Below are 11,468 nucleotides of genomic sequence, written 5' to 3'. Positions count from 1 at the left end.
ATGTGCCACGGCAACTAGGGCGTCCAACCGTGGCCTTGTTTGCAACGTAGATGCAGATGAAGGGGCAGTCATTTAGTCACCCTTTGCCTGCGACCGCGCCTTTAGGACTTGAATCTTTCGGCGCTCGGCTACTCTCCCCTAGCTCTTCCTCCCTTGTCTCCCCGGCTTGTGGGCGCTCGGTGTTCAGCCACGCCGCCTGTCGCCTGGTAGTGGGGCCGGAAGTTGTTCGGGGGAGGGGGGATGGGCCTCGGCGGCCGGGGGCGGGGCCTGAGGGGCTTGGGTGTGAAGGGAGGGGGACACGTAGGTGGGGGCCAGGCGGGAAGAGGGTCGCTGGGTGGCTTGCGGCCCAAGGGAGGAAGCTGGCATGGAGGGTTTGGCGCGAGGCCACAGGATTGAGGGGGACGTAGCAGGGACCTAGGCGTCCTAAAAGGGCGGGAGATGGGTCACGGCAGAGGACCGAGGACAGGCGGGAGCTGGTGTGCGCGAGGCTCCTTCGTGGGGTACAGCTGGGGTAGAACAGAAGGACAGGACAGCTGGGGTAGAACAGAAGGACAGGACGGAGAAAGGAGAATTAGACTGGGTACCTGGGCAAAGAAGCGAGAGGCGGCGCGGGGTTGGGTGGGGGCAAGGTGTCCGTCAAGAAGGTTAGAGAGAAAGACATAGGCCTAAGTGGGAAGACTGGGAGGCAGTGAGCAGAGTGGGAGAAACATGTGGTAGAGAAGAAACTTAGGGTGGAGCGAAAAGTGCTGTCTGGGGTACTATGTAGGGTGAAAAGTCCAGGGAACCTGAGAAGCAAGGTTGGGAAGGAAGAGATTCATTGCGTAGGAGCCCTAAGGAAGAAACACAGAGGAAGCCCTGGGGCAGACCACCAGAGGGTACAACAGACTTGGGAAGCAGGTCTAAACTAAAACAACCTTCCCTGTACCTCCTCACGCAGCCCCATCCACAGTTACTGTCTTCCCCCTTGTAGTTGTAGATTCTCACTGTTTGATTTCTATCCTTTTTTTTTCTTTTTTTTAAAATTATGACTGGTCCTGTCTGGTGACAATGTTTAGTGGGAACATGGACCTTTAGATATGAGATGTTTAGGAAATATGGTACCCTGTTTCCCCCTCCAAGGTCATGAATTTACTGACTCTGCTTCTAGGAAGATTTGATGTATTACAAACCACATTGTGTCAAAATTTGCACACCTTCTTTCACCTCAGTCCCTTCTATAAGCAAAACTGTCTACTGTTGTGATTTATCCACCCCCACTTACATGTCTTATAGCTCCAGGTATACTCCAGTCTCCCCGGTCCGAGCCCTCAAAGCATCAGTGGTGAGCATGGTATGGTTGTGACTTGCTCATAGGTCAGCTCTAGGCCTTCCGACATCATGGCCAAGCAGCAGACTATTGAGGCCTGGCTGTTTCCCCTTAATGCTATTTGTTCACTTTGTCTGGGTGAAGGTACATGTCCATGTCCTTAGGAAGCAATAAAAGCAGGTGTCTGACTACCTAGAATATTTCCACTTAAGATAACTCAGATTCTGAGGACAAGACCAGATAAAAGGCCAAATCAGACACCCTTTGGGTGTAGCATCTTATTTGGTAGGGGTATGTGAAATACCCAGCTGGGAATTCCTCATCTCCTCATGGGTCTGCCAGTAGGTCGGTGAATCTTGCTCTGTGGTGTGCGGGGGACTTCAGCCTTCCCCACTTACAGCCTAATTCAGAGAATCCAGACTGCTCCCTGGGTCATGAGAACTGTCAAAAGAGTGGCTCCTGAGATAAAAATAAAGTCTTTAAAGAAGAAAATAGCCTTACCATTGGGAAGCAGAAGAGGTCCCAGTGGAGCTTCTGGGATGGGCCCGAGGATGGTGGGAGCTGCCCTCAATTTGGCAGCTTCAGAATTATATCTTGTCCTACTCAATAGATGCTGATGTCTCAAGCACAAAACATAATGTTTTTGTTGCCCACTGAGTGCAGTTAGTTAGTTCAATTGTAGCTTCTGGGCAATCCCCTTACTCTCAGTAGGTTTGGAGGACTTGGCTCAGAAATAAGTTCTGACTTTTTTCCAGTGGAAAATGCAACTGAAAGTTTATTCCTTATTTCCTCTTAGTACATGCTTAGTACTGCCCAGCATGGGAGGAACATTAGCCCATCTTTTATCCTACCTTCCCCACCCAACATCCACAAAGAAATTATTTCCTCCCTGACTGGCCATCTCTCTTCCCGCAACACACACACACACAAAAAATAGTCAAGGAAAAATAAAAAGTTATTGTAGGGCAGGTATTTCTAGCCTCATTTCACTCCGTAGGAACAAATAGGAGTGTGGAACCCTGTGGGTACAGACAATGCCACAGGCAAAGGGACTCCCTTTGTTGGTCTCTTGACCCTGCTGGAGAAAGCTCTGAATTTCAGGCTCTTTCATTTGCCTCCTTTTCTCAGAAGAGTTGGGGACTCTGTATTGGAAACAGAGAGACAGGTTCAAGGTCTTTCAGAGGAAAGCATCTAAGAAAGGGTAGTGCTGATATGAATGGCCTGGTCCCCGCCAAGGGTCATTGACCTTGCAGACTCTGCTGGAATACATATGCTGGTCTAATCCTTGAGCCAAGGAGCCCTGTTCGTACATTAAAGAGATTTAGTGAGAGTCTAGGTTGGCTTTTTCCTCAGGCCCATAATCTCTGAAAACAGACATGGGAGGGAGAGGATTATTTCTTTTCCCATCCATAGACCTGTGTTTGTAGTTCAAGGACTTAAGTCACTAAGATGGAGACCCCAAAACTGTCCATTTCATCACCCAAGAAAGAAGGCAAGCAGAGGAGCCCTAGACCTTGCTATGGCAAGATTTGATTTTGTGCTGTAGTAGAAAGAAGCCCAGACTGGTAACCTGGGTTCTATTTGTCCTACTTCTATCGCTAACCAGATAGGTGACTCTGGGTTTAGTTTAACTTTTCTGTTAAAAACCAAAAGATTGGAGATCATCTCTCAACTCCATTCTAGCTCCAAGATTCTCTAGGTCCTGGAGCACCCCTGCCCCAGGTCTTCCAAATGAACAGAGACTTACTAAATTGGATTGTCAGAGCAAGATTCGTTGTTAGCAGAGGAGCCTGAAAACATCTTCCTGGCCCAAACAACAGTGAGCTCTTTTGGTCACCATGCATTAGGGACTTCTGGCCAGGACTGCCACCAAAGGCAATTGTTTCTGTCTCTTCCACCTTTTTGCCACCCTACCCCAATCAGAATAGTTAATTGAGACTTCCATGTCATTTCAAACTTCACTTGAGATGGTAAACCCTGTTTTGGGCATCTTTGGCTTCAAAACCTATTATTATAAAACTCAAATTGAACTGCCCTGCTCTACTTTACCCACCCCTGACAAAAGGTACAGCTGAACAGCAGTGACCTTGTGGAGCCTTTCTATAAACACAGGGCTTATGTACTCAAGGGTATACCCAAAAACCCCAGAAAGTATCATCTCATGTGCATCACACCTGGTGATTTAAACTGTTTAGTTTGGCCCTTTCCTTAGTCCTGAAATGAGACATGGGAGGGGTGAGATTGTTTCTCCTCCCACCCATAAACCTTAGCCTTCTCTCTCTTCCGCAGTCTACGTGGGGAGGCCAGGGAAGCACAAAGAACAAGAGAAAAGATGCATCCAACTGAGAGCTAAAAGGAGACAATGAGGTGATATTTTCCCACTGCCCAGGTGTTGTGTTTCCAGCTCTTACCCCTTCTTATTTTAGAGACTGGCCATTCCTAGGGTGACCTGGGAATTCATCCCTCCACACTGCTCCCCAAGCACTTGGATAACAAAGCTGAGCTGTCCTCGTCTGTGTTATAAGTAAACAGGTCACTATCTACAACCTGGTGAAAATGAGTCAGATCTTTCTGCTGTAAATACAGACACATAAGCTGAGAAAAGGTTGGTGGGTTTCCTTCAGAGGGCACTAGGTTGACCCTAAAGATCACTTCAGAGCTGCAAATCGCTCAATGTCTAGGTCTGGTTCCTGGAAAGGGGCGTGTAGTCAGGTTGCAGACAATACCTAATTCCACCTCTTCTCTCAACCCTTTACCCTTTCCCCCTCCCCAGTTATTCAAAGTCCTGATAGAGAGCAGAGCCAGCTTTGTGATTCCAACATTTTTTTGGCTGAGATTTCATTCAGTTCAGGAAGGCACAGACAGGAGAGGATGATGCTCGAGTTTGGTCCACTTCTAGTACCTGCACTGCTCAATCCCAGGCAGGTCGGAAGATCTGTCTTGTTCATAATCACTGGGCAAATATCATATGATATTGCTTATATGTGGAATCTAAAAAAAGCTACAAATGGACTTATCTACAAAACAGAAATAGAGTTACAGATGTAGAAAATAAACTTATCGTTACTGGGGGAGGGGGGTAAGGGAGGGGAGGGATAAATTGGAAGATTGGGATTGACACATACACACTACTATATATAAAATAAATAACTAATAAGGACCTACTGTATAGCACAGGGAACTCTACTCAATACTCTGTAATGGCCTATATGAGAAAAAAAATCTAAAAAAGAGTGGATATATGTATAACAGATTCACTTTGCTGTACACCTGAAACTAACACAACATTGTAAATCAACTATACCCCAGTAAAAATTTTTTTTTTAAATCACTGGGCTCCACCTCAGATCCCAGATCCTAAGAGAGACCAGAGAAAAAAATTTCCCCTCCTCCCTATTGCAACCAAAAGGATGGCATGGATCCTTGCCCCTCTCTCCACTTTCACCCTCTTTCCCAACAACATCCTCCTCACTACCTTTCTACCCACTAAGCCACATGGAGTGTGTTTTAAATTCCAATTTTGGCGTTTCACTGGATCAAACAGGATCCTTTAGAGGATTTGAAGAGCTTTAATTACTTGTGATGTCCATATTCTTTCACGCTTTCAGAGCCACTACATAGAGAAAACTTGACTTTCTGATATTTTTTTCACCAATAGTTAGAGCTGTGGGAACATTTTTGCGGAGAGGAGGAGATGAGGGTGGTAGCTGATGCCTGACCTTGGAAGTCAGACCTTGGATTGGTCTCACCTGCTGCTTCTGAGGAAGTGTGGTGGGAAATCTTCTGTCTGGAAGGGATACCCATTCCTGCCCATTCCTGTTTAAATGCGATATCATGTTGATGGAAGAAAGCCAGGGCCATGGAGGATTCTTATTATGGTGCCAGGTGCATTCAAAAGAACAGGGAAGAAAGTCTTTGTCTCAGGTTACAATGACCAACCTTTCCTCCCTCCTCATAAAAATACTTCCTTTTGAATTGGGAGGCTGGCTGTTTCTAGTTGCTTTGTATTCAGCTCACGGAACTGAATTTACAGTACATATGTGCCTGCGTCCATCACCGAATGGTGTCTGTGTTGCTCTAAAGCCAGTTTCCTTTTGAGATCTTTGAACCAAACCTGTCTTGTGTCACTAACTTCTCCCTCTTTATGCCTCCTCCCGCTGTGGTGTGTCTCCAGTTGGCACTGCCTAATTTGACCCAGTTCCTCTAAGGAGACACTGAGATCTTCCTGGCAGGCCAGGCAGGGGAGAAGGTTCTTTGAGGGGCAGGGAGTGGGAAGGTGGAGAGGGATATGCTGCCTGGAGACTAACAGTGAAGTACATCTCCTGATGTGCTCCCGGCTCTCAGAATACCAGGATCGGGAACAGCAGAATCTCAGTCCAGTCTCACTCCCAGGGCTACCAACTTGGCATTTAGACCAGTTGGAGACAGCTAACGACTGATTTTGCCCAAGATGTGTCATGGAGCACCTGTTAAGAAAACTTAAGAAACAGAAGAGCTCAGTTTACTTCTAGGAACAAAGTCCAACTCAGAAAACAACTCCTTCAGACCCTTCTGGAAATTGTTTGGGGGCCATTTGGGCAGGTGTCCAAGAATGAGATGCACTTCCTGAGCCAGTATTCAGCATAGCTGAATGCTGTGCTTCAACTCTTCTGCTCACCTAGTGCTTGTCTAGCTCCCCGTTCATACACACACATGCGCGCACGCACACACAAACACACACAATTGCATTAGGATATTTCTCCCCACGGAGCCTGCTCAATTTGTTCTTACTTTTTTTTTTTTAATAAATAAATTTACTTATTTATTTATTTTTGGCTGCGTTGGGTCTTCGTTGCCGCGCGCAGGCTTTCTCTAATTGCAGTGACCGGGGGCTACTCTTCGTTGCGGTGTGTGGGCTTCTCATCGTGCTGGCTTCTCTTGTTGTGGAGCACGGGCTCTAGGCACACGGGCTTCAGTAGTTGGGGCACACGGGCTCAGTAGTTGTGGCTCGCGGGTTCTAGAGCGCAGGCTCAGTTGTTGTGGCACACAGGCTTTGTCGCCCCGCGGCATGTGGGATCTTCCCAGACCAGGGATCAAACCCGTGTCCCCTGCATTGGCAGGTGGATTCTTAACCACTGTGCCACCAGGGAAGTCCCTGCTCTTACTTTTTAAGTAACAGACCCCACTCCCACGGGGATCACACCAAAGGAAAAGATGTTAGAACCAGGGAAAAGCAAGAAGATCCATGAAGGCCTTGAGTACCCTGGCTTTTGAAAGGAAGCACACCTCAGAGAGACAGGAGACTTGGGTTCTTTTCCTTGTTCCAGGCTCACTATGAGCCCTGAGACAAGTCACTTAGCTGCTCTGAACCTCAGTTTCTCCAGAAAATGGGGAAAAACCTACTCACTCTTGCTTCTCCTGCATTGGGGTGGGAGGGGGGGGTGGGAAGTCACGTGTGGTATCTTGAGCTCTGCAAAATCCCAAAGGGCAATTATGGAGCTAATGATTAAGAAATGAGAGGGGCCCCATGAGTACCAGACAGCGTTCCCTCATATTTCCATCTCTGACCACCGCAAATTCTATGGCTAGTTCCAGAGGGTATAAGTTCACTAACCACTGGGGACTTGGGCTCTTCTCATCATTGCCCCTAAGGGAACCTTCAAGGAACTGCTTCTTACTGTGGCTTGGTCTAGCAGTCTGGTCCCAAAGCTCAGTCCATCCCGGGGAGGATGTCAAGAAAAGAGGAGTTGAAAATAAACTTGGAGAATTATTTCTTCCACACCCAGGCGTCCTAGGTGAGACTAGAAATCTCTCTAATGAAATCTAGGGAGAGCTGCTTTGCGAAGTGAAGGAGAGCCCGTGTGTCAGGCTTTCTCATGAGACTTTTTAGAGTATGATGTCTCTCAGCACTAGACAAGAATGACTTGGAGTGTGGTGAGAGGGAGACAGGGTGATAGACACTTTTCCCCTGTGTGCCCTCCAGAGCCCCCATCCCCAGCTCTATCAATATAGTATTACCAGCAAACCAGATTTCCATCCATCTGCCTCAGTGAGATCCTTCAAAGAGACCAAGAATCCGGGTGGCAGCTCAGGCTGTTCCCTCACCCCACTCTAGCTCCCCCAAATCTGCCCCTGGGGTATTTATTTTTCATGAGATGACTGGTGAAAGCAATTTTGGATGTATGTAAATTTCTACCAAATAAAATTTTTTTTCTCCTCCCACAGGCTCCTGAGATAATTCATTGCAACAAATTATCACTTTTAATTATCCTCAGTTTTTGATTGTTTAATACTCTACTGCCAGTTACTGTTTGCCTTCCTTCAAATAGACTAACCTGTATTTTAAATTCAGGTTCCCACCCCAACTCCCCTTTTAAAAAAATAAACATAGCAAAGTAATTGACAAGAAGGGGGAAAACACTTAAAGGTTTAATTTGACTATTACACCTTCAGTAGAGGATTCCTCTCTGAACTTGAGGTGGGCTGCTCTCCTCTATCTTCTACTTTCCTGTCCCCCTCCCTCCTTCCACCCAAAAAAGTATCCCTTGAATGACTGAATCTAGCTTCTTCCTCCTATTGCTACCCCATCCTTAACAAGGTTTAGAGCCTCTATGGGGTTGTTTCTTTGCCTCATGAGAGCTGAGCTGTAAACTGTCTCCTTTCCTACACCATCAGCTCCACTTACAGGGAGAGGGTCTACTCTCCAAACAACACAATCAGGGACCGGTGTAGAATAAGACAGTGTTTCCACCTGAGAGACTGGGGAAGCCTGCAGAAGTTGGAGGTTGGAGGAGACCCTGGGGTTTGTTAAGTCAGGGTACATCGTCTTTCTCTCCAGGACAAAGTATGAGGTTTTGCTTCTTTAGGATAGGGTCAGAGCACACTTAAGTGATCCTTTAGGGTTCTTGCTAACTCCAGAATGTTAGAGAGAAACCTACTCCCTTTCCAGATCTGGCTTCTAATAGTAGCTGTTTTCTCTTCCAGCAGAATCTCTCTAAGATGGACATAGAAGACAGCAATGGCCGCTCCTATATGTCTGGTATGCCCTCTTGTGCATTCTGTTTGTAAGGGGCTGGGAGCAGATGCTCTCCTGTGGAGGAGAGTGGAGAGCCTTCAGCCTAGCACAGGACCTCTGAGTGCCCTAGTCACAGAGCTGTCACTCACTCTTGGTAGTGTGCATTTATTTTGGTCATTTTACATTCCCTATAAAGTGATTCTCTTTCCAGACATCTTGGAGGATAGGAGTAGGAGAAGGAAATAGGAGAGGAATATGAGTAGAGACTATTAGAGAGAGGACTGATTTGAAACAAAGAGACAGAAGGAAGATAAGATTCCTTCTTCTATGCTCTGAGGTCACCAGCTAAACACAACACAACATCCTGTCCCAGCCAGGTAGAGAGCAGAGCCAGGTTTCAAACCTCAAAGGCCTGCAGGGGCCAGGTATGTATGTAAAAGAGTGAACTGGCTTTGGATAATGAGCAGAAGAGAATGATGGGGACTGTCATGGACTGGAGAGCACATGTCCTACCTCAAGGAGCAGCAGCTCTGCAGGGTCCAACAGGCATTGCCATGTGGGAATGTGTATCCAGTATGGCCAAAACTTCTAGCTTTTCAAAAGAAATCAGAAATCAGGATTTTATATGAAATGTCTCCATTTAAAAACAATAACTCCATATTTTAAAAAATGTTCCATGGGGCAAGAAGCCAAATTTATCTATGGTCTGAATTCAGCCAGTGGGCCAAGAGCTTACACCTTTGAAGGAGAGGTACAGAGCCCAATTCTCCCCCAATCCTTTCCGTGATCATAACGTCGTAGCTTTTTATACCTGCCAAATACTCTTACTGAGGCAGAAGAGATCACTGCTTGTAGCATGGGTGGCTTTTAGGGATATGAAAGTAATCAGGATCCTCTTAGAGTTTCACAAGATGAAAAGAAATGAGGAACTTCATCTGGCTGGAAAGGGCCTGAGACAGAGTTTGTCTCTACGATGGAAGGAATCATTTTTTGGACCATTAGAATGTTAGGGCAGGAAATGATTGTAAGAGGTAAGGGAGCCAGAATTGGGTTTTGAGGTGATGCGTATCCCCGTCAGTAATCCAGGCACCATTGTAGGAATGACCTATAGTTTATTTTTTTACCTTAAAGTGGGACCAATGGAGGAATTATGGGCATGCGCTAAGGGAGATAGCAAGATGGGTCAGACACACATATGAGAGTCATTGACAACACCTGCATAATGTCAAGGTAAGAAGTTGACTCTGACCCCTTTCTCATTTAAGGAGGGAAGGCGTTGGAATGGGTACAGGCATTCGATACCTGTTACATGCTGGACAGAGTAACAGGGATCAAGTGGACTGATTTAGTTAAATAGACTTTATTGGAACTAAAGTCATAGCCTTTCTGAGGAGCCAGCCAGTCCTCCTACCTCCTGCTCAGTTAAGCCTCTTCAGAAAACCACTATTGAGGAACACCTGTTCTCAGGACCCTGCACTGGTGCCAGGGAACACTCAGATGGAAAAGTTCCTGCCCTAAGGCAGGCAAATGAGAAGCTAGGAAGCCGGCTGGGGAAATCCCATGGAGCTCTTTTCAGTCCTATCTCTGGAGAATGTTGGATATTAGAGGAAAACTTCTGAGGGCGTTGGCTTCACTGTGCTATGGAACCAAGATTCTCCCTGCTTTCAGCAGGGTGGCCCTTCCTAGATAAGAAGAGTCCTCTGCACAGGATGGTTTTTGAATGAAAGTGGAGGCCAGAAACCCCTCATCTGTGTTTTGAGAATTCTAGATGTCAGCAGCTATTGTACCTTAGAGAGGGACAGGGTAAAATCAAGGCAGGGTTAACATTAGCACTGAAAAGCAGCCCCTGCAGGACTGGGCGTGGCTGAGACAGTTCACGGGAGGGGTGCCTGAGTGCCCGTCGCTGACCCTTCTCTCCCGGACTGATGTGGAAGCAGTGGGAAAGGCTGCAGTGCACACCCCTCCTAAAGTATGCGGCGGCCCCCTCACGGTCATCACAGCTCTTCCGCCTCCACACCTGGGGGCCTTCACTTGCCTGGCCAGTTGATGAAGCAGGTATCTCTCCTGTTCTTTGAAGAAGTTTTCCCACCGCACAGAACCTGTTTCAGAAAATCCACCTTTTCTTCCCCTATCTCTTTCTAAAGGTGCAGGTCATTCCCTCCTGGGGAAGAGAGGGAAGAAAGGAGGAATCCATTAATTTACTACACAGGTGCTCTCCCCACCCCCATTCCCTATATTTCAAGGGAAACTGAGTTGCTCAAACGCAGCTCGTGCAATTAACTGAGCAGTGCTTGTCCCAAGTTTTCTGGGACTGAAATGTTTAAGGGAACCTTGGCAGAAAGGGATCCAGGGGTAGACAGCCCAAAGTTTCACGGCCCCTCCCACCCCCAAATTCTTGGAATCAGAAAATCTAGTCTTCCAAAGTAGGTCAGCACGTCAGTGAGCAGCTCCTCTGGAAGGGAAGGGAGCAGAGGCCTTGTCTTGATAGAGGGCGGATTCAGCCAGGGCTGTCGGCTGCTGGGGCCCCAGGGGCACAGGAGGGGAGGGGAGGTGGGGAGACTATACCAGTACTTTGCCTGGAATCTGAAAGGGCTCAGGGCCACAGAGCAACACGAGCCTGAGATCAGACTGTGCAGGGCCTTCTGGCTGCTGGGAAGGGGGAGGCTGTCAGTCCCCAGATCTGGAGAGCGACCTCCCTCCTGGAGGAGGAAGGAAAGGAGGGATACGAGAGCCTGAGTTCTGTGGGGGAGGGGCTCTCTGCCGATCTGAGAGCCTTGAAGCTGCCCGCTGTCCTGGGCCCCATGACCTCTGAGGCCTTGGCTTCCCCAGCTGGCAGAGGATTGGGCCTTCCCTGGGGGCCCCCCCTTTCTCCCCCAACCCTGTGGGCCCATCCATCTCTCTCTCTCTTGCACACACTCTTGTCTCTCTCAGGCATTTGTTGTGCAGTTCCTCTTTGTCTGCTGGGCACGAGGGCAACGGCATCTGCCTCCCTCCCTATGGACTCCCCAACCCCAGCCCTTCACTGGCTTGAGAAAGGGATGCTGTAGCCTAGCCCCCGTCACCACATACACATTCTCTCCAGCCCCCTCCCCAGGCACATCCAAGCTGTGCTGCTTCTCTCTCTCCCTCTCTCTCCCTCTCTCTCCCTCTCTCTCCCTCTCTCTCCCT

General features: G+C 47.9%; 1 protein-coding gene across 3 annotated transcripts in view; it reads left to right on the top strand.

The window, feature by feature from the left end:
* The first annotated feature begins 3,620 nt into the window (after nucleotides 1-3,620).
* The window catches only part of IKZF4 (IKAROS family zinc finger 4), a 21,854-nt gene continuing 14,006 nt past the window's right edge, over nucleotides 3,621-11,468 (top strand). For 2 of the 3 annotated variants that reach the window (XM_024736788.1, XM_024736786.1), the window contains exons 1-2: nucleotides 3,661-3,673; nucleotides 8,270-8,324. In XM_024736788.1, coding sequence (XP_024592556.1) covers nucleotides 8,285-8,324 — 40 coding nt within the window. In that variant the 5' untranslated portion in view covers nucleotides 3,661-3,673; nucleotides 8,270-8,284. Of the gene's footprint in view, nucleotides 3,674-8,269; nucleotides 8,325-11,468 lie in introns of all 3 variants that reach the window. The other variant, XM_024736787.1, reaches the window with a different exon arrangement.

The sequence above is a fragment of the Neophocaena asiaeorientalis genome, unplaced genomic scaffold (assembly GCF_003031525.2).
Source record: "Neophocaena asiaeorientalis asiaeorientalis breed wild unplaced genomic scaffold, Neophocaena_asiaeorientalis_V1.1 scaffold134, whole genome shotgun sequence".
Taxonomy (NCBI): domain Eukaryota; kingdom Metazoa; phylum Chordata; class Mammalia; order Artiodactyla; family Phocoenidae; genus Neophocaena; species Neophocaena asiaeorientalis.
Note: the sequence above shows the minus strand (reverse complement) of the source record. Positions and strands in the feature narration are given on the sequence as shown.